Raw genomic sequence first — 24,091 nt, forward strand, 5'->3', positions numbered from 1 at the left:
TTCTACCCAAGAACAATAAATAAAACAACGATATCGTTCACTAACGATGAAATGCAGTTGCTTGATAAGGGTCTTAAACACAACTTACCTAACCGTAATAGAAATGCATTTTTTAACGTCTTATTAAACGCTGAGTGCGCTATAAAAATGATTGCCAAAGAGGAGGATAGGAATGTCGTTAGGTTTAATATGTCTGAAAAATTAAATAAAAATAACCAATGTACACCAAAACTAAGTTTGTCTCAAAAGAAAGATATTGTTGCTCTAAAAAGCCTAAACAATAAACTTAAAGCCAATAATGCAATCCTGTGTAAGGCTGATAAAGGAAACACAACGATAGTAATGAATGAGGCTCAATATAATAATAAAGTAGAAGAGTTCATTACTAACAACAATATTTCCTCGCTATCTAAGGATCCTACAGCTGCTTATCAGAGGCGTATCAAGAAGCTAATGAACCAGAGTAAAGTGTTGTTTACTGATAATGACATTTCACAATTAAGAGCTATAAATCCTGCTGCTCCAAAACTCAGTGGACTACCTAAGATCCACAAAGATAATGTTCCTATCAGGCCTCTTGTCAATTACACCACTGCCCCAACTTATAAACTTGCTAAACGCCTAGAGAAAATTCTTAGGACACAAACTGTCCTAAAAAATGACTATAGCTTAAAAAATTCATATAATTTCATTGAAAAAACTAAAAGTCTCAACATTCAGCAACACCATATTTTAGCATCGTTTGACTTTACAAACCTATATACCAACGTTCCAATAGACAAAACTGTCGAATTAGTTTTTAAAAACTTACAAGAAAATTCAAGCCTCCTACCTGAAGCCATAGAAGAAATAATATGTCTCCTAAAGGAAATATTAGGCCAAAATTATTTTTCGTTCAATGGAAAATTCTACAAGCAAAATGAAGGTCTTGCCATGGGCTCCCCTCTCTCGGGAATCCTGTCAGAAATCTATTTAAATAACATAGAAAATGAATTCATTTTTTCTGATAAAAACAAACATGTAAATAGAATAGTGAAATACTTTAGATATGTAGACGACACTATTATAATATTTAACGGCAACAACCGTCAACTTGATTTACTACACCAATATTTAAACTCTGTGTCGCCGAACCTAAAATTTACTGTGGAAAAGGAAGTAGACAACAAAATAAATTTTCTGGACCTCACTCTTGAAAAACGCAACAATACATTGGAGTATAGCATATACCGTAAACCCACGACATCCGACCAAACCATCCATAGCACATCTTACCATCCATATTCTCAAAAACTGGCAGCCTATAACTCAATGGTCTACAGACTACTAAATGTCCCACTAAGTCCAGAAAACTACAATAAAGAGCTTAATATAATAAAACACATTGCCGTGGCTAATGGATACAAATCTGAGATCGTAGACAAAATCGTTGCAAAGAAAAAGGAAAATACATGCCGCATGCCAGCAAATAATGATAATAACAAAGTAGTGTATTGCTGCGTTGAATACAACCACCAAATAAACAACTATTTGAAGAAAGATCTCAATAAACATGGTGTTAAACTAGCGTTTAAAACTACAAATCGGCTGCAGAACATATCTAAAGGCAAGCGCCCACATGTTGATAAATACGAAAAGACAGGTGTGTACCGCATAAAATGTGCTGATTGCCCGAGCACTTATGTAGGACAAAGTGGGAGAGCTTTCAAAATAAGATACAAAGAGCATCGACCAGCCCCTACACTTAAATTGCAGAAATCCAAATTCGCTCAGCACATTATTGACAATAACCATGATATGTTGGATATAAATGACGGTCTCGACATTCTACATTACTGTGGGAAAGGAAACTTATTAAATACCTTGGAGGAGTTTGAAATATATAAGGACCTAAAAACCAGGGACAGCACACAAATTTTGAATGAAAAACTCAATTATGAATCCCATTATATTTTCAACACTCTACTCCGTCACTACAGTAGTCCTACATCAGCTGTTGATAACGCAGACGACAATCCAGAGTCCACGTCGGTCCTTAATAACCTGGTTCAGTCTGCTTCCAGTCCTGCCCGCGGCAATGTACGTGCATAAGTTGATAGGCCTATCTGTTACCGTGTATTTAATCGTTTCGTGTTTTGTGTTCGTGTTAAATGTATGTAACAACTCTGACGACACCTCAAGAAGTGGATCCTTTTGTGTGCCTGACGATGGTGGAATTTAATAACCACCGAAACATGTAGCAAGTTTATTTTCGACACTATAAAACATGTCAAGGATTGTCTGACAAGGTACGTTTTTAACCATTATTAGTCATATTACGCAATCCTGGGGCTATAAAAATGAATTTTAAATCTGATGAGCTGAGCAGATTTAATTTAAACGGTTTTATGATAAATTCAGATTACTCTCAGGAAAAATTTAAAAGTGGAGGTGTTTTGATACTATCTAAACTTGGTTTAAAGTGGAAGCAGGTGAATTATGCTAATATTGAAATATTAAGGGAAGAAAAAGTGTTTGAGTTCTGTTGTTCAAAATATTTTTTGGTAGGGGATGAAATTCTTTTGGTTGGTATATATAGATCACCTGCAAGTAGTGTTAATGAATTTTTAAGTCGATTAGGAATTCTATGTGACTATGTGTTATCAAAAAACAAAAAGGTGGTAATAGTAGGAGATTTTAATATAAATGTTTTAGTACACAGCAAACAAAGCAAGGATTTTGATAATTTGTTAAAATCTCATGGTTTGAAATTTTTAGTAAATTTTCCAACAAGGGTCACAGCTAACTCAGTAACGGCTATTGATAACATTCTAACAAACATTCCAACCCATGAATTAAAGACCACAGGAGTCATAACTGAGCTTTCAGATCACGATGGACAAATCTTAGAAATAAATATTTTAGATAAATGTATAAAAAACAATTACATTTTTAAAAAATCCCGACAATTCTCAGAAGAAAATAAGCTCCAATTTTATAAAATGCTGGAAAAGGAAAACTCGAATGATGTTTATTTAGCACCGGTAACAGAAAAGTACAATATTTTTCACAAAACGTTAATTTACTATTTTAATTTATGTTTTGAAAATAAACTTGTCAAAATTTACAACACAAGGAAATCGTGGATAAATCCAGAAATTAAACAAGAAAAACAGGAAATTATAAAAATGAGTAGAATAGCTAGAAAAGTACAAAATTAATGTACTTTCTCTAAACTAAATAAAAGAAAAAAAATATTAAATAAACAAATTACTGAGAGTAAACAGAAGTTTTTTGATTTCCAAATTCATAATTCAAGTAACATTAACAAAACCACATGGAGAATAATTAATAATGAAGTTTCAAACAAAAAAAAAAAAAAACACTTACTCATCCAGAGAATATTAGTCTTCGACTGAATGATGAACTAATTGAAAATCCTACTTATGTTGCAAACATGTTTAATAATTACTTTATAGATGTTGTAGATAGCTTTAGTGTTAGGCAACCTCTAGATAAAAGTGGAGGAACAACTAAGAAAGTTAACGATGTAAATAAAGCAAAAGGGCTTTTTGAAAGTAGGATATTTAAGTGCACTCCTGTAGATGATAAGGAAATGGAAAGAATTATTGGTTCACTTAAGAATAATAAAATGTCTAGTGGTTATGATGATATACCAACTAAATTATTAAAATATGTAGGAAACCTTTTAGTAAAGCCACTTGTACATTTGGTGAATTCCTCTTTTGCGTCTGGCTTATTTCCACATCAACTAAAAATTGCAAAGGTAATTCCATTACATAAAAAAAACGAGGTTACTGAAATATTTAACTATATACCTGTTTCATTGCTCCCTGCTGTATCAAAAGTATATGAGAAAGCAATGTACATTAGATTGGTAGATTATCTTGAAGCAAATAAGTTATTTGATATTGCTCAACATGGTTTCAGAAATGGAAGATCAGTAATAACAGCAGCTACTGACTTCATTGAGTCCATCGTAGAATCAATTGAAAACAGTGAAAATGTTCTAGGGATATACATGGATCTCTCTAAAGCATTTGATAGTGTTTGTCATTCAATTTTGCTAGAGAAACTGGAAAGTCTTGGAATAATGGGAGTCCCCTTAAAATGGTTTCAATCTTATTTGGATGGTCCGATGCAATTTGTTGAAATAAAATCAAACAAAAACAATTATTTAACTACATTTAACTCTCATAAACGTAGAATTAAGTGGGGGGTGCCACAGGGTTCAATTTTGGGACCAATTTTGTTTTCATGTTATATAAAAGAATTGCCTAAAAGTATTGTTAATCCTCAAAAGAGTAAGATTTGTATATATGCAGATGACTCAAATTTAACAGTGGCGGGAAAAGTAAAGATGAGTTGGAAATTTCGGCCTGTTTGTAGAATTGTATAATATACAACAATTTCTAAAAAATAATAATTTGAATCTTAATACAACAAAAACAAACTTTATGTCCTTTTCGACTAAACAAAGTAAACAGAAACTTGAACCCAATTTGATCATTGATTCAGAATCAATAGAACAACTTTCTGAAGCCAAACTTTTAGGTCTCTATGTAGATGAACATCTAAGTTGGAATAAACATGTTGAAAAATTATTAAAAAAGCTTAATTCTGGAGTGTACGCATTGAAAAGAATGTCTTATTTGTGCAATTTAGATGCACTCAAAAAAATATATTTTGCCCATATTTATTCTCACATAAACTATGGCATTGGACTATATGGGGCAACTACGATTAAAAATTTAAATAAAATTCTAATCATGCAAGAAAGGCCTCAAATTACTCATATGAGGGGGACTGCTACCTTGATAGCTTTGACACCAATGAAGCCACTACAGTTGGGTGCTCCACACATGCAAGGCTTCTTGTCATTGCCCGTACTCTCTAGGTTGTAGTTGAAGACTAGCTCAGTGTCTGCTACGATGTCAAACAGAGCAAATAGTCCCACACGAGTGTCACCATTCACTGTCCACTTCTGAGTCTCACAGTTCGGCTGACATGAGTGATTCATAAATCTGTAATCATAATCATTGTACAGTCTAGGCAATTAGGCGCATCCAGTAATCTAGCCAAATTACAGCTGCAATTACACAACTTATTGAGTGATTTTATCAGAAGAAGTATGTTTACTGTAAGTTTTTCTCCAATTAAATAGAGTTGAATAAGACTTGAACGATGCTATAGTATTGTGCTTTATTTAAATAGTAAAATAAAATGTACAGCATAATTGATGGGTTATAACTGATAATATTATTAGATATAGAAGAACCTTGATTTACCGGGGGCGGATCAACCGGGGGCGAATCAACCGGGCGGCAGATCAACCAGGCGGCGGTTCAACCGTGGTATATAGATGCCTCATAAATTATGTTACATAACCTCAAAAAATCCCAAGAAAATTGTATATTGTGTTTCTTCAGTTGTTGAAATGAACTGTATATTTAACCATTTCTGACCATTTTATATGCAGTAGGTTCCCCCTTTATTGTTTTTGAAACATCACAGTTCATATGACAAAAATAAATGGAAGAAATAAAAGAAATGGCCACTGAGAGCTTCAAGGTCAAGCTATCCGCTTGCACTGACAATAGTCTGCTACTTACACATTTGTCTGTTGTGTGCTTGCTTTTGCTATGTTACAACAGTTTGTGATTGGGTGATTACTAACCATGGCAACTTGTTGAATGTGTGGATGAAGAGAAACAAAAGAAAGGATATAAACACAAAAAGAAATAATAAGTGGTGTTTTACATCATCATTGTTATCTTTATCTTAGTTTACAACTGTTTTTATCTTTAAGACTTACTAACAGTAAGTCAGTACTACAGTATGATTTGTTTTTTGTTTTTTTTGTTGTTTTATAAGTTATCCAATGTTTTATCCACATTCTTCTGTTCTGAAACATAATGTAGCAGTAGCCTATGATGGCTACGGTAGCAGTTCAGTAGGTTACTGGTCTAGACTTTCTTTTGTTTCGTTCTTAACTGATTTTTTGTTGTACAGCAAATCAGTAAAGTTTTTTTTTATACTAAAACATTTGGTTTTTTAAATATTTAAATAAATACAAGGTGTTTTTAAAAGAATGCCGGGATTTTAAATTATAATTGCTTGGGTACTATTTGTTAAATATAATATAAAAATAAAATGTTTGTTTAAGCCTGCCTATACTAGAAAAAGAACAGCTGTAATGAACTTATTAGAATAACATTATAACAATAAAATGGTGTAAAAAAAAACTATTAGTAAAATGTGTTTAAGAAAGTTGTGTTAGTTTTGTGAATAATAATTAAATTTTGTTTAATTGTAAAAAAGTGAGTATTTATTTAAACATAAAAAGTAAGAAAACTTTTCAGGTTATGGGCCCAGAACTGCTCATGCCATAAAACTAAAAATTAACAACCCAGGGCTGCTCATGCCATAAAACTAAGAAATAACAATCAGGACTGCTAATGCCATAAAATGAAACCAAGTAAGAACAGGCCTTAATGCCATAAAACTAAAACTAGAAGAACAAAGTTTGAAGTTGTCTCTTAGCGTGAGTATATCAACATTTACTAATAATGACCAGTGAAAATGATTATAACACTATTCAAAGACTTAAAAACGTGGAAACATTTGCTATGTGGGAATTTGAGATTAGTGTGTTGTTCAAAGCACGAGAACTGATAGATGTAGTTGACGGAACTGAAACCTTAGATAAACAAGGTGATGATGCATCAAAAATAAAAAAGTGGAAGGTAAAGGATGCCAAGGCTCAACATTATATATTGCTAACAATTGATAACCAAATTAAACCTCATATTTTAACTTGTAAAAACGCCCATGAAATGTTTCATACACTAAAAAGACTTTTTCAAAAAGATACTGAAACCCAAAAATGTGCATTACTTCAGGACTTTTACAACTTCAAGTACAATAGAGAAATTGATATGATGAGTAATCTTTGCCTAATACAGAACCTAACTTATAAACTAAACCAACTCGACCGGAAAATAGATGACACAATGGTGATAACGAAGATCCTGACGATACTACCAGAAAGCTTCAGACATTTCAACAGTGCCTGGGACTCGACATCAGCTATGGAAAGGACACTCGAAAATCTGAAAGCTCGACTCGTACAAGAGGAAACTAAGATGAAATCTATGGACAGCAGTAGTGGTAATGAAAGTACAGTTTTTAAGGCTAGCTCTACTCAATATGAACAAGGTATGACTAAATTTAATAAGCCTAATAATGTAAAATGTTTCACTTGGCAAAAGATAGGCTAGGTCACATTCAAAAGAATTGTCATAGTAAAAAGTTTTGCTCTTTTTGTAAAAAGAATAACCATTATGAGTCAAACTGTTATCTTAAAAATAAAGTTAAGGAAAATAGGCCAATGATGTGTACTATTTGTAAGAAAAGTAACCATGATACTAAGAATTGTTTTTTTAGAGATAGGTCTAGTAAAAATAACAATAACAAAGATCCTAAAAACACCCATAAAACTGTTTTTCTGACCAAGGTTAAGGAGGAACAGGTAGGCCTAATCCTTGAAACAAGTATGCCTAAGCATATAAATGAAGTAAGTGAAGTTAACAAGGCTTTTGTTGTTGACAGTGGTTGCACCCCAAACCATATGACCAACTGCAGTAATATTTTAAATAACCTGAAAGAGTTCAAACAGGAAATATCAGTTGCTAAGAAAAACCAGTCAATGTTTTCTCTGGGTGTTGGTAGCATTGAAACAGACAAGTGTATTTTAAATAATGTATCTTACGTACCAGAACTTAGTAATAAATTAATGTCTGTAAATGCCATTATGGAAAAAGGTGGTACAGTTGTCTTCACTCAAAATAAAGTAGAAGTAATTAAAAACGATGAAATGATACTTGAAGGTAATAAAAATAGTCAGGGATTGTATATAGTCAATTTAAGAAGCAGCATTTGTAGTGAAAATAGTCTCTCTAATGGTAATACCAGCAATGTCACAATTCAGTCAGGTGAGGTGGTAAATAACAGCAGTCAACAAGAAGACAACGGCGAAAATCAAGAAAATTCTAGTGAATTAATGAAAATATGGCATAAAAAGTTAGGACACCTAAATAATGAGAGCATCAAGAAACTAACTAAAATGTCAAGTGGAATGCCATCTGATATAACAAAATGTGAGAACATATTTTGTACAGCTTGCATTGAAGCAAAACATACCAGATTGCCTTTTAATACTGTTAGGGAACGAGGATCAAAGCCCTTACATATAATCCATTCAGATGTGTGTGGAAAAATAGAACCCTCTACACATGACGGAAAAAGTTACTTCCTTACTTGCATTGATGATTATACTCATTTTTGTAAAGTATATTTATTGAAAACTAAAGATGAAGCCAATCAATACATTAAAGAATACATCAATGAAGCAGAAGCATACTTTAACCTTAAAGCACAAAAAATAAGATGTGACAATGGAGGCGAATATGTTTCGACAAACCTAAAAAAATGGTGCAAGGAAAAAGGGATTGTGCTGGATTACACTATTCCTCATACACCACAACTGAACGGAACTGCAGAACGAATGAACAGAACTCTGTTAAATAAAGCTAGAGCAATGCTCTTTGATACAAATCTGTCAAAAGACATGTGGGGAGAGGCAGTGTTAACAGCTGCATATCTGTTAAATAGAAGCCCATCTATAACTGTTGATAGAACTCCAGCTGAAAAATGGTATAACAAGAAACCAGATCTCTCTACACTACAAGCATTCGGAACGGAAGCATACTGTAAGACACTAGGTCGACTAAAGAAACTCGACAAAAGAAGCAAGAAAATGATATTTGTTGGTTATGCTTTAAATGGATACCGAATGTGGGATGAAGAGAAAAGAAAGATAATCATTTCAAGAGATGTGATTTTTGTAAAGAACAGTGTTACTACTAAACCTAAAACCGATGATCGACAAGACGTTAAAGAAGAAGCTGTACTAGATGAAAGTGAAGAACTAGAAGAAGAAGAAGACACTATACCTGAACACGAAGAAGAACATGAACAGGAACCAGAAGACCTATATCAAGACGAAAATGGACATACTGATGAAGAAGAACCTGGAATAAGAAACGAAAGATATAATCTTCGACAAAGAAACAACATAAAAAGACCCGTCAGATATGAAGACTACGATCTTAACGCATTCTTGACGTACAATGAATGTATCAATGGAGATGAAAAAGAAAAATGGAAAATTGCAATAAATAATGAAAAAGAATCTCTGAAGAAAAATGAAACTTGGGAAATTGTTGACAGAAAAGAAACTTTAGGAAAGCAAATTTTAACAACTCAATGGATTTTCAAAGTCAAAGATGATGGAACCTATAAGGCGAGACTTGTTGTTAAATGATGTCAGCAAAAAGGGAAAATAGATTTCAAAGATACATTTAGTCCTGTAGTGGACAGTACTTCACTAAGATTACTTCTTGCTATAGCAGCACAAGAAAACATGCATATACAAACATTTGACATAAAAACAGCATTTCTATATAGTCTAATGGAAGAAGACGTATATATGTTGATACCAGAAGGTTTTGAAGAACAAGGTCAAGTCTGTAAACTAAATAACTCATTGTATGGTTTAAAACAGGCACCATGCTTGTGGAACAAGAAATTTACTTCATTTCTTAAAAGTCAAGGATTGACACAACTGAAGTCAGATCAGTGTATTTTTAAGAATCTCAATAACGATCTCTACTTAGCTATCCATGTAGATGATGGTATTTTGATTGGTAAAAATGAAGGAAAAATTGCAAACCTACTAAAGCAACTTGAAGATGAATTTGAGATGACGATCAGTCCAAATCCAACAGTTTATATAGGGATGGAGATCAAACCTAACAGGGACGGAATTTTAATCAGTCAAGAAAAGTATGCAAAACAAATTCTTGAAAGATTCAATATGAAGAACTGCAAAGAAGTAAAGACACCAATTAACCTGAAAGATACAACTGAAACTCTTCATGAAAATACTACTAAAGGAGCTTTTCCTTACAGAGAAGCAGTAGGAAGTCTCCTTTACCTCATTAACAAAACCAGACCTGATATGAGTTTTTCAGTCAGTTATGAAAGTAGACACTTGGAAAATCCTGACAAAAATGATATCCAAAATGTAAAGAGAACCCTTAGATATCTAAAAGGAACACAAACCCATGGAATAAAATTCTCTTCAATTAAACGTGACAAAATTGAGCTGAATGCTTATTGTGATTCTGATTTTGCAGGAGACACTCAAGACAGAAAAAGTACAAGTGGTTATGTAATAATGTTCGCAGGTGGACCTGTGACTTGGAGCTCAAGAAAACAGCCCATTGAAGCACTTTTAACAGCTGAAGCAGAATATATTTCCGCTGCTGAATGCTGCAAGGAACTAAAATATTTGAAAACTCTATTTAGTGAACTTACTAACAAGCCGGTGGACAATCAAAGCGCAATGAAAATGATTCAATCTGGTCAAATGAACCGCAGAAGCAAACACATTGATGTACGCTATTACTTCATAAGTGAACAATTTCATGAAGGCCTGTTTGCACTCCAATACTGTAGGTCTGATGAACAGTTGGGTGACATTTTCACTAAATCTCTTACTTACCCTAAATTTCAAAAGTTCAAAGAAATCCTCATTAAAAGTTTAGCCTAATTTTGAGTTGAAACTTAGAAATAAGTTGATGAGGTGTAAACAATGTACTGTAAATATAATGTAAATATTATTCATTTAATTAAATGGACAATAAATAGACAATCTAATAAAGACAGTGTATTTTAAAATGTTAAAATTGTTTTTCAACTTTGTAAAACACAAACAATATTATTAACTAAGCTAGCAGTATGGGTTTACAAGAATCTAGCGTTGAGAAATATAGTATATCGAACATTTTATTCTTAAGGGGGAGTGTTAAATATAATATAAAAATAAAATGTTTGTTTAAGCCTGCCTATACTAGAAAAAGAACAGCTGTAATGAACTTATTAGAATAACATTATAACAATAAAATGGTGTAAAAAAAAACTATTAGTAAAATGTGTTTAAGAAAGTTGTGTTAGTTTTGTGAATAATAATTTTGTGTAATTGTAAAAAAGTGAGTATTTATTTAAACATAAAAAGTAAGAAAACTTTTCACTATTCAAGGTAACTAAACATTTTATACGTCAAATTGAATTACTATTAAGTAATTTTTTCATTCACGAAAAAAGAATGAAGGGAATAGGATTAGTATAGGATATTAGTATAGGATTCGGGCCAACAACGTAATTTTGTTTATGTTTATGATCCATACCGGTATTTTTCTAGTAATCGTGGTTATTTGCATCAAGAGACAAACACTGAGACATGACCTTGCCATTTAAGTTATTTGCATCAAGGGACAAACACTAAGACATGACCTTGCCTTGCTTGTACCGTACCGTACCGACTTTATCGGTGCACCGCAGACCCCTAACATAAATACAATCTTTTTTTCATATTTTATTATCAAGTAATATTATAAACACAGATAGGACCTAAAAAACAAAAAGAATCCGGTAATTAATAATTTATAATTTTAGGCCCGACCCGATTTTGGCCCGAAACCCGAGGGCCAAAATTATCGGCCCGACTCGACCCGACCAAAAACAAAAAAGTCTGACCTGCAGACCCCTAGTATGAATGCACAAAAAACTGTTCAAGAGGCCCGCCTTCGACCACGACCACTTGGATAGCTATTAGTGTTTTGGCTCATGTAAGCAATAGATTTAATATTTTTTTCTAATGTCAGAATAGTTACAATAGAGTGGGGGGAGGGGTTGGGTAATGACCTCGAAAGGAGCTGACAACAGTGAATGGAGTAGGGGGAGGGGGAAGGGGAAGGTGCAAACTTGAAGCCATTCTTTAATTTGACATAATTAGTAGGTGTGTGCGATGCATCGAAAATGCATTAAAATTCTGATTTGATTCGAAGTTTGAATATTCGCACACCTCTAGTTAACACCGATATTGTTCTGAGTTAAGAAAAAAAAGTGGGTCTCCCACAACATCAGATAAGATTTTTAACTTGATACCTTTGTCATGCTAATGCAAAGTTTGAGAATTTGAATGAAAGTTGATGGACTAGAAACTAGTAGAGGTGTGCGGGTATCCGAAAAATCGGGTCGGATTCGGTTCGATTCGGATACGGATATCCCCCCCCAAATTACGGATACGGAGCCCAAATTTGATATCCGACACTATCCGTTATATATCCGACTTTTTCGGATGGACAACATATTTGGACGTTTTGGACAGAAAACATAATCTTCAAATCAAAAATCAAATCAAAAAATCCTTTATTCAAACAGTACATTTGTATACATGAATTGTGTCAAGTCAAGAATAAACATAACTATACATTGATATATATATAACTATTGATTTGACATACTAATAGCTAATTGAAAAATTCCCCAATCTTGTAGCAGCATTTATCTGACAACAATTTGAATAAACTGGTTTTAAATCTTTTAAAATCTGTCAAACCCTTTATGGTGCTAGGCAGGCTATTATACAATTTTATACCAGAGTAATATGAAGAATGTTCGATGGTGGAGGTGTTATGTCTAGGGTATGTAAGGCTATTCTTTTGTCTTGTGTTATAGTTGTGAAAATCAGAGTTACATTTGGAAAATTTGATAAATTTTGTCTTATGTACAAAATCAAACTAGGATTTATCCTATATATGTATATGCTGGGAAAAGTAAGAATTTTATGATTTTTAAAAATACTCTTACAGGATTTTTTCCTTTAAGTCCAAAAATAATACGGATAATTCTCTTTTGCATTTTAAAAACTTTTTTTCTCCTATCTGAATTTCCCCAGAAGATCACACCATAATGAAACAAGTGATAGACATAACATAATAAACCATCATGAGAGTGGATATGTCAACCGAGATAAAATAATGAACATAAAATGTGCTTTATTTAATTTTTTTACTTCTTCACCAATATGATTTTGCCAAGTCAATTTTTGATCCACTGTGACGCCTAAGAATTTCACTGAGCTTACTGAATTTAGAGAAACCATCATTAACCATCATGACCATCATTAGTTTCCCAGGACAAAATTACAGCAATACATTTCCAACGACGTAAAAGCAAACGACAAAGAAAAAGAAGCTGTATGATGCAATACCGATGTCTAGTTTAGTCGACCTTGAAGCTATATATAGACTTGCTCTACTTCCCTAAACCTAAAGGACTGGCGAGTGGTATTCCAATCACAGGACAAGAAACGTTGTTTTTCGGGTATTCATTGCCCGGTTTGACTTTGGATTGTCTTATTGTGTAGAAACTTTGAATAATCAAAAATAAAATTAGAACTAACCACGATTATTTATCATTGATTGTGTATATTAAATGATTAAATGATAGGGACCAGGGGAAATATACAATCTTTTGTCATGATTTGAATTTCAACATAAAAATACAATATTGCACAATCATGATATTTTAGGTCATTGACCTTTATTATGCATCGAGTATTGCTGTTTTAGAAGAGAAGCACGTTGATAAATTATTGTAAATATGTGGTTTCCCTGGACACTAAATTAAAATACCTAGCTCAATAAAATAAAAGGGCAAACTGAATTATTAAACTCAACACTTTTAATTGAACCAACTAAAGAAGACATAGATTAAAACTATTATTGTTTTTAACAACACATTTAACAATTTAACCATCTGGTATTCATCATTGAAGTATAACATTAAAAACAGACATGTGGCAAATATTAAATTGCACTCAACACCCCTCCTCAATTTAATAATTTTACATCTGACACAATTGACAAACAAAAAATCCTAACATCTTTCTCAAGAAATGAGAAACGAATGAATAGCTTGATTCCATGCTAATGGTGCCTGTTTCAAGCCATATAGCGCCTTTTGCAATTTGCAAACGGTGCCAGGTGTTCCTTCAACTCCTTCAGGAATGGACATATATATTTCCTCCTTCAGCTCCCCATGAAGAAAAACATTGTTGACGTCTAATTGTTCAAGAATTAATCCACGTTCATTTGCTACAGCCAGCAACACCCTAACTGTTGCAAGACGAACCACTGGAGCATATGTTTCTTCATAATCAAAACCCTTTCTCTGTGAACATCCTTTGATAACAAGTCTTGCCTTGTATCTTTCAATATTTCCGTCCATGTCTTTCTTCAATTTGAAAACCCGTTTACCCATTTTGGAGATAGCTTTCCTTCCAGGTGGTAGTTCAGTGTAAGTCCAAGTTTTGTTTTCCTTTATAGAGTTAAGTTCTTCCTTTACAGCTTGATACCAATGATCCTTATCATCACGTTCTGCAATATCCTTGTAACTTTGCGGTACATCATCGACAAAGGATTCAGCATTCAGAGCAAGAACTGCATAATCCTGTAAGTATCTTGGCACATTCCTCTTTTGGTAGAGTGTCTTATTGTTTCTTCTTCACTTACATGGTCTTCAATTTCTTTTTCTCCTTCTTCAAGATCTGGTATAGAAATTCTTTGATTTTCATCAGACAATGATCTGGGTTCTTCTTTGTTCTTGTCTTCCTTTTTACTTGATCTGGATTCATGTACATGATCGGGAATCCAGTCTTCAATTGGTGTGCTCTCAAGGTTAAATTTTTCCTCATAAAACACAACATTTCTTCCAGTGATTATTTTTCCTTCTTCAGAACACCACAGTCGATAACCATTAGGACAATATCCAGTAAAGTAACACTTCAAGCACTTGCTGTCAAATTTACTTGATATTAATTCCTTAGGTAACAGCAAATATGCTGCACAGCCAAAAACTCTTAACTTACTAAGATTAGGCTTCTCAGTGTACCATAAAGCAGCAGGGATCTTTCCTCCTAAAGCTGATGTCGGACTTCGATTGATTAGATATACGGCAGTTCGAACAGCTTCTGACCAAAATGTCTTACCTAATTCACAATTAAGTATTAAACAACGAGCCCTTTCAACAATAGTCCTGTTCATTCGTTCTGAGACACCGTTCTGTTGAGGAGTATAAGGAGTATATCTGATTGTGAACTCATACTGAATTCCTTGCTCCTCAAAAAACTGCTTCAACTCATTTGACATGTATTCACGACCATTGTCACAACGAAATCTGCTAATCTTTAGATTAAGATGAGATGTAGCCAAAGCATGATACATCTTGACGTATCTTGTGACTTCCGTCTTCGATTCTAGAGCATAGGCCACCGTGAAATGAGTAAAGTCGTCAATAAAAGTGATGATATATTTCTTACCGTCAAATGAAACTGGTGAGATTGGACCACACAAATAACTGTGAATCAACTCAAGAGGTCTGGTGGCACGTCTCCTGTTCTGATTGTAAGGATTGTGATTGTTTCCCTTCAACACACTTTGAACACTTTTCTAAGGGTAATGTTTAAGTATGCAACTCCATCCCATCTACCTGTGACCTGAGACTTTTAATACAACCATACCTCAAATGACCAAGCCTGTCATGCCACAGTTTCATTTCTGTTTCAGTTGAAGACGCTGACAAAGCTTTGTGTTGCAAAAAATTTAACATATATAACTGAGAATTGTTTCTTTTTGCAACCGCAACAGTTTGATTAACTTTCTTAATCAAGCCACATGAATTTTGAAAGATAACACAAAAACCATTCATTTCCAAATTTCTTACTGAAAGTAAATTGTGACTAATTCCAGGTACAGATAAAACATCTTTGATTGTTATTTTAATTTCCTTCCCTTCCACAACACTAGTGACATACAATTCCCCTTTACATTTTGCTTCAAGATAAGTTCCAGACTTGGCTACTTTGATTTTAATAGGTTGTTCTAATTTCTTAAAGTTAGAGAGACATACCTCATTACTGTTAACCAGATGTTCTGTTGCTCCAGAGTCTAATATCCAATTTATGGTATCTGCTGAACAGTCTTCACTTGATGTTCCAAAACAAAATGCATCTTCCTGTTTGGTGTCGACCATGTTCGCAGAATTATTTTTCTTTGCTGGGTTCAGTGGTAATTTGACTCTGCAGTTAGCTCGTTTGTGTCCAAGCTTTCCGCATCTGTGACAAGTGAAATTGAACGAGTTGCCAGAAGTTCCTTGATTTCCTGGAAAATATTTCTTTTCCCCTTGTTGAGACTGGAAGGCAGTAGGGTGTGATGTACAATCAAATTCAATTTTCCAACGCCCCTCCTCTTTGTCTCCTCTTCCAGCAGTCTGACTTTCACAAAGCTTAGAGATAAGTCCTTCATTGATAGAGTCTCTATGGCCGTGACAACGACGTCATATTCTTTGGGCATGGTCAGTAGTAGATGACAAACAATGTCAGATTCCTCGACAGTTGCTCCTGTAGATCGTAACTCTCTTATGACTTTGTCAAATTTCAGAAAGTGACGATTTAAAACGTCATTCTTCGCATCAAACTTCATTGTTAGTAACTGCTTCCTTAGTAGAAGTTGGCTAGCTATTCCTTTCCTTTCAAATGTGTTGCAGAGAGATTGCCATAGTTCAAAAGCAGTTGCCTTGTCTTTTGCATATTCCAAATGGCTGTCGACAATACGCTGTATAATCTGCGACTTGCACTTCCGATCTTGTTTCGTTAATTCCAACAACCTTGCTTCCTTCCTCTCTCGTTGTTCATCTGTGTCTTTATCCAGAAATTCAACTTTGGTAACATAAGATTCCTTTACAAAAGATAATATTTCTAATTCCTCCAACAGAGTTTCAATTCTAAATTTCCAATTGCTGAAATTGGTTCCATCAAACAATGGTATTCGATACTTTTCATGTTCAGTTGCCATTTTAATTCAGTTTGATTAGCCAGGTAAAAAAAATATTAACAAATTCCGTATTTAAACAGCCCTGGGCCCATAACCTGTAAATATGTGGTTTCCCTGGACACTAAATTAAAATACCTAGCTCAATAAAATAAAAGGGCAAACTGAATTATTAAACTCAACACTTTTAATTGAACCAACTAAAGAAGACATAGATTAAAACTATTATTGTTTTTAACAACACATTTAACAATTTAACCATCTGGTATTCATCATTGAAGTATAACATTAAAAACAGACATGTGGCAAATATTAAATTGCACTCAACAATTATAAATTGATATGCCCGTGGTTAAAAAGAATTATTTTATAAACCTACTAGCAGAGTACCCGTCCTTTGTACGGGGTTGGCATATAAGTATCAAATGCTTATAGCAGTTATGAGTGAGGACATGGTTTAAGAAATTTCGGTTCTTTTTGAAGTTCGTTCGCTACGTTCACTCACCTTTAGGTTGGAGCTCGTTCGCTGCGCTCACTTTCCTTCAGGTTAGCTCGTTCGCTACGCTCACTTGCCTTCAGGTTAGCTCGTTCGCTACGCTCACTCGCCTCCAGGTTGAAGTTCGTTCGCTACGCTCACTCACCTTTTGCTGTTGTCATAAATGTACAAGAAATAATAGTGCTAGTGCTGCACCCTGTTGGTAATCCTTGTAACTTTTAATGCTATTGAACATCATAGAACAGAACCAACTTGTTTAATTGAAACAGCTGTTAAGATTCATTAATTCCATTTCTCATAAGGTTAACATGGGAAACTCCAGAGCCACTGGGGCGGAGCCCCGAAGGATTTTTGGGATAAAAATATGCCTATATGTTAATCGGGAATGTGAGCTATCATCATGCCAAATTTCAGCCCGATCCGACCAGTAGTTTTTGAGATTAGCTCATACAAACACACACACAGACACCACCTCTTCTTTATAATAGTATAGATAGATAGAAGATAAAACAAAATCATAAAATGTTACACAAAGTCAATAACAATAACAGCAATTGTAAAAAGGGTATAAAGATAACAACGTCATTATACTTTTCCTACAGTTACCTAACAATGTACATGTTCTCTCACTGATTTGAGAAAGCAAAGTGGCCAATTCGCTCATCAGTGAGACAATGTTAACATTGTCTCACTCTAATTACTTTGTCTCACTCCAGATTTTCAACGTGAAGGCACGATATAGTGAGCGCGTAACATGCAGGCAACGCCGTATGCGCACGAAATACGTTGGCAGCACTGGCTGTAAATCAGCTGGTCAGCTGTTGTACTGTTGTATTTGTCACTTCACATTAAATGTTATATTAAAAGTTCATTCTATGTAAAAATAGGTTATGTTTCTTCACAAATTTATTTGTTTTATGGTAACTGTAGGAAAAGTATTATGTGCAACTCGAGTTCAAAGTACAATTGCCTCACTCGAGAAACCATTCCTCACTCGCCTACGGCTCGTGAGTAAGGATTTCTCTCGAGTGAGTCAATTGCTCACTTTTCTCACTAGTTGCACAAATAACTATTCTCTTTGTTCTTCTATTTCTTGGGTTTCCCTTCATTACGCATTCAACAAGTTGCCTAGTTGCCATGGTTACTAACCACCCATGTCTTATCAGCTTTTGTGATATAGCGCAAATCAGGGGGTAAAACTTTACGAAAATCGGTTAATTTTTACCTATTATTTAATTACCAATGTACTTTATTGGTACTGTATTGATAAATTGGCCGATTTTTGTCAAATTTTACACCAAATTTATTGAAATTTCAAGGTGAATATCAATATTACACCAAATTTATTGAAATTTCAAGGTGAATATCAATAAAACAATTATTACCAAATATTTTTATTCATTTAAAAGATTGATTTTTGGTATTGGGATCCCCACTGAGTGCAGCCGAGCGGCACTAATGAGGGTTGAACCGCCTTGGGGGTGGACAATAGACGGCTTATCAGACCCGACCCTCCCCATTGGTCTGGAGAAAGCTTCTAAAAAAACTATTGCACAAGCAAGCGTGACTTGACATTGGGCTGTTTCAACATTAATTTTTACAAATGAACTGCGATGTTTCAAAATCAAAAACAATAATTTGGGACCATACTGCATAACAATAATGGACTGCAATAATTGTTGAATTATACAATCCATTTTTAACAAACTAAGATTATACTATTCAAATACAATTTTAAAAATTAATCTTGGTATTTTACTTGGGGTGATGAAGCTATGTAGGCTAGTGTAATTCTCGGTTCATCAAGGTTCTACTGAACTATGTTGGGCAGTGAATAAGTGTAGAATGAAATTTATAAATTCAGGGATACACACCTTTTACAGAGTTATAAAGCCTAATTGCCCTAATTAACTTGCCACAACATCAAATCTAGAGCCCAGCTTAGTGCATTAGTGATGTTTTCTAAACTTGGCAAACCCGCAGAATGCCACTTAAGGCCAATAATCCGTTCCAAAAACGTAAGGAAATACAATGTGAAAATAAACTTGAGATAGAACTTCTTATATTGTGAGAACCAGGAAACAACAAAAACATAACTTCAAGTAAACAAGCCCAAACGTTTTGACATCAGTCCTGCTGAGCTAAAGTGTTGTGTGAAGATTTCGGCAGCTAGTGTACTTAATTCAAGCAACCAACTTTTGAAAATAGATGTTGTGAATTGTGATTTTCAAGAGAGAAAAAACTGTGGACGTGGCTAATTTGAAATTCTATAATTCAAAATCATCATTTAAGTTTATTTACACAGCTTTACAGTGTTTTATAGGTTAAAAATGCATATGCAGCTTATTATTAACCGCGCAGAACTATCTGAATCCGAAAATATCCTAATCCGAACCTCCCAATATCCGATCTGATCCAAACCGAGCCTCAACTATCCGATCCGAAATGAAATTTCACTATCCGCACACCTCTAGGAACTAGCATTGAGTAAAAGCTGTAATGATGGTTGAGTCAAGGAAAACGTATAATTTTTAGTTCCTAAAGTTAAGTCCTTCACAGTCTGAATTACCAATTACCAATCATTAAGATGGGGATGCCACTTAGGTGCGTATTTTAACCCAAATATGAGTGAAGGATGAGTGTAGAATGGTGTGAGATGATCTGTGTAGCTTTGTTACTGACTAAGATCAGCTGTTTCATTAGCCAGGATCATTTATTTAAAGCCCAATGATCAGGAACAGCTGGGTCCAGTTTCGAACCATCAAAAAGCTACTGACTTTTTTTATAATCCGTAATTATAAGACTAACAATCCTTCCCACCGCTAGGAGGCAGTATTCTTAGGTTCTTTACATGGTGTTTGGAACAATTTTAACAAACTTGATAGGATGCAAGTCTCTAAACTTACAGTAGTTTGTGATGTAAATTTGTGTAGAGTTTTAAAACTTGCAAGTGGTATATGCTGATTAACATGTATTTGCTGAACAACTTATAAATGTATAGTGTAATTTCAAAAAATAATCATGCTTCATCCACAGCATGTTTTATTTTCATACCTGGCAACGTTGCCCTTAGGCCCAGCATCCAGCATCCGATCCTTGTCAATCGTGAGGAAGTAAAAGTTGTCTTCATTTCTCTCGTGCATATCTGCCAGTCTTCTCTTGTATTCATCCTCATCAATCATTTCACCCACGTACTCAATAACAAAGTCACCTGTGTAGTACAAGTTATGATTACATTGGGATGAACAATTGGAACCGACTACATCACTACTTTTAAATTTCATGATGGAATTGCCTCTGGATCGTCTGTATTAACGTATAGTGCTTTATGTTACCTCGTTACTGTCCAAAACGATCGTTTGTAGTTTGTTAGTCCAGGAGCTGAGGGGGGTTGAGCATGCATGAAATTAGTACGCAATGTTATTGCTGATTATTGTAATATGGACTGTGGTGATCAAAATTACGTATGTCGCCTATTTCAAAAGTGGTCGATAAGGTGGGGGGAGGGGGCAAACATGGCGGTTTGTGCTATGCGTTAAAACGCTGATATTTCAAAACAGTGAATGATAGAACATCGGTTAAAACGTCATTGTAATTCTAAAAATGTGGACTACAATAATGGTTATTGAGTCCGAGGTCGTATCTCTATAAATAAACAAGTTATTGTATAAAATATGTAAAAATGGACTTTTCGTGTAATTTTTTTACCGAAAGTAGAATTAATTTGTGAGAGTCGCAAAGAAGTAATATCAAATATCTTTCCTGATAGTTGTAGTATGGACTGTGGTGATAAAAAATACGCATGTCGCCTACTTTTCAGGTGGTCAAGAACTTGGGGGGAGGGGGGCAAAGATGGCGGAACGCGCTATGCATTGAAACGACTGTAGCTCGATAACGGTACGAGATAGGACATCGGTTAAAACATAGTTTTAATCCAAAAAATATGGCCAGTAGAAAAGATTGTTGGGTAAAAAGTTGTATCTTAACTAATAAAAAAGTTATAACAATAATAAGTTTAACAAAATCTACATTATACAGCTATTTTCTTCAAAAAACATATGAATTGTTGAAAAAAAAATAGTGTAATTACTTAATTACTCGGCTAAATATTAACTAGATGCATTTTCTTATAAGAAAAAAAAATATTATTACGAATACATATGGTTTAAAATGTAAAAACACCTTGGGGTTCGTCCGAAAGGTTGTGTCATAATAACTATGCAGTACTGCTGATATCGACACAACTGTTAATCCCCCAAAAGAGTTCATTGCCTTTTAACTCAGTGATATCGGGGTTGTGAAAGTATTTGTACAGTTTAAGACTACTGACATTTATTGCGTTTTATTTATACAAATAACATTCTTTTATAAATTTTAATAGTTATTTTTAAAATATTTTAAATTTCAATACATTTTGTTTTAAGTTGCTTACGTTTTTTTAAATTGTGTGTGGCTGGTTTTTATGTACGTTTGTTCTTAGTGACTAGTGGATTAGGCAATTTTAAAGTAAAATTTCACCAACTTACAAAAGTTAGGTACCTATTTCAATTCAACAAATAATACGAACAACCAGTGTAATTGTTATGGACAGAATGAAGAGAATTACCGTATTTTTTATTATAAGGTATTTACTTTTGTAGTTATGTTTTTTATTTCATATAACTGCATTTAATAAGAATCTGTTACATAATCATATTGTAATAACCTATAACATTATAATAAAAATTGGATTTGTAGTGGTAATCTGTATTATGCATTTGATTGCGGCGAAACCCCAAGTATTATACGTAGTTTGGAGGCCGTGTTTTACATTTTAAACCATGTATTCGTAATAATATATTTTTTTCTTATAAGAAAATGCCTCTAGTTAATATTTAGCCGAGTAATTAAGTAATTACACTATTTTTTATCAACAATTCATAGGATTTTTTAAGAAAATAGCTGTATATTGTAGACTCGCCCCAGGCCCCCTAGCGTAATAGGGTTAGTCGTCATTAGTAGATTAGAGTTGTAACAAAGTTGAAACAAAGCGGGCTGTGAAACAGTCAATATTACGTAATTAAAAAAATTTTCACGAATACATTAGAGGAGGTTGGCAAGTTAATTTCAAGCTCCACCTTAAAAAAAACCCTTATAAAAACTCTTTTCTACAGTTTATAAAAAAAGATTAGTAGATAAGAGTTTAGTTGTATCAAAGCAGGAAGTGAAACTGACGATATTAAGTTATATGAAAGCAATTCCATGTTTATATTAGAGGAGGTTTACAGTATAAGTTAAGTCCCCTGTAATAACAAAAAAAATAAAAATATATTTTTAAATGCTGTAAGATTATAAGATGGTAAGGTATTTTTACAAGTGAATTATTGGTCAAAGGAAGTGATAAAATAAGGATAATTGGGGTCGTAATAGTGAAAATCAATATTAATGTAATAACGATTTCTTAGGTAGTCGTCATTAGTAGATTAGAGTCTAGCCCCAGTCCCCCATTGTGGGGTGTTGACTTATTAGATTACTTACTACATCCTTGGCAAATTTAAAATCCCTAGTTACAAATATCTACTTTAAAACCTATTTCCTATTAAAATAAAAGGGGGGAATTCAAGACTTTGGGGGGGGGGGGGGGGTTGAAAGGCCAAGTCCAAGAATTGTAAAGAAGTCAAGAAGGCAATACAAATAAAAATAACTGTAACATGGTTATTACCGAAAAGTAGTCTTTAAAAGGCATTGTGGGGGGCTTCTGTTCCCCATAAAAAAGTCAGAAGCTTAAAAAGTTATTTCCCATAAGAATAACTTGGGGGGAAATTCTTAAAAAGGGTTACTATAGGAAAATTTAACTTTTTAAAATTGTCTAGTTTGTTTGGAGGACAGGAAATTTTATATTTAGAGGGGGGGGGGTTGTTATTGTAAAACGCCACTTTTCAAGAAGGACGCAAGACCTAAAGACCTACAATCATACTAAATTTCAAATCTCCAGTTGATTTAGAATTGGGTAAACGCGATTTAGACCGACGCACTTGTAGGAATGACATTGGGGAAGTCAATATTTTGGAAGGGGGTTATTATTTTCAAATGTCAATTTCCGAAAAGGGTGCAAGACCAACAATTGGGCCAAATTACAGTATCTCCAGCTAATCTAAAAATGGGTAAACGTGATTTAGACCGATGCACCTGTAAGAATAACATTGGGGGGGGGGGGGGAGGAATTCGATATTTGGGGCGGGGGTTATTATTGTAGATGTCAGTTTTAAACAAGAGCTCAAGATCTACAATGGTGCCAAATTTCAATCTCCAGCTAATCTAGAAGGGGGAAAACGTGATTTAGACCGATGCACCTGTAGTGACTATAGGAAAGATATAAGGGGAGAAATCGATTTTTGAGGGGGGGGGGGGAATTTTTATATGGTTCATTTTACATTCACCTTGGTGTTAGCTTTAATACAGTAAAGTGTGTATAGTTTCAATACCCTAGTGCCCATACACCATGTAAAGAGTCCTTTTAAAACTTTGTAAATGTTATGGAGTTCGTGAACATATTTCACAATTTGACATTAAACTTAAGTTTTAGGGGTTAAGGAGTAAAGTTACGAAAAGGCATTTACAGTGTAGAATTTAAGGTAAACTAAGGAAATACAAAGCATTAATAATAATAACAAAAAAAACGCAAAGGTAGGAAAACGTAGCGAAAACCAAAAAAAGACTTAAAAGGAGAGAGGTCCACCATTTTGGATTTTTGGGGTGGTTAAAATTTGAAAATGGGAATTTTGCAAATTTCACCGATTAATTTAAGATTCCATAC

General features: G+C 34.0%; 1 protein-coding gene across 2 annotated transcripts in view; it reads right to left on the reverse strand.

Annotated features, from left to right (window-relative positions):
* LOC128983657 (histone-lysine N-methyltransferase NSD2) overlaps nt 1-24,091 on the reverse strand; it is a 179,039-nt gene that overhangs the window by 33,642 nt on the left and 121,306 nt on the right. For both annotated transcript variants that reach the window (XM_054403032.1, XM_054403033.1), the window contains exons 18-19: nt 20,350-20,506; nt 4,814-5,024 (exon numbers count right to left, since the gene is read on the reverse strand). In XM_054403032.1, coding sequence (XP_054259007.1) covers nt 4,814-5,024; nt 20,350-20,506 — 368 coding nt within the window. The remainder of the gene's footprint in view (nt 1-4,813; nt 5,025-20,349; nt 20,507-24,091) is intronic.

Source organism: Macrosteles quadrilineatus, unplaced genomic scaffold (assembly GCF_028750875.1).
Source record: "Macrosteles quadrilineatus isolate MER2022 unplaced genomic scaffold, UCM_ALF_1.0 Scaffold_1__1_contigs__length_201487025, whole genome shotgun sequence".
NCBI lineage: Eukaryota > Metazoa > Arthropoda > Insecta > Hemiptera > Cicadellidae > Macrosteles > Macrosteles quadrilineatus.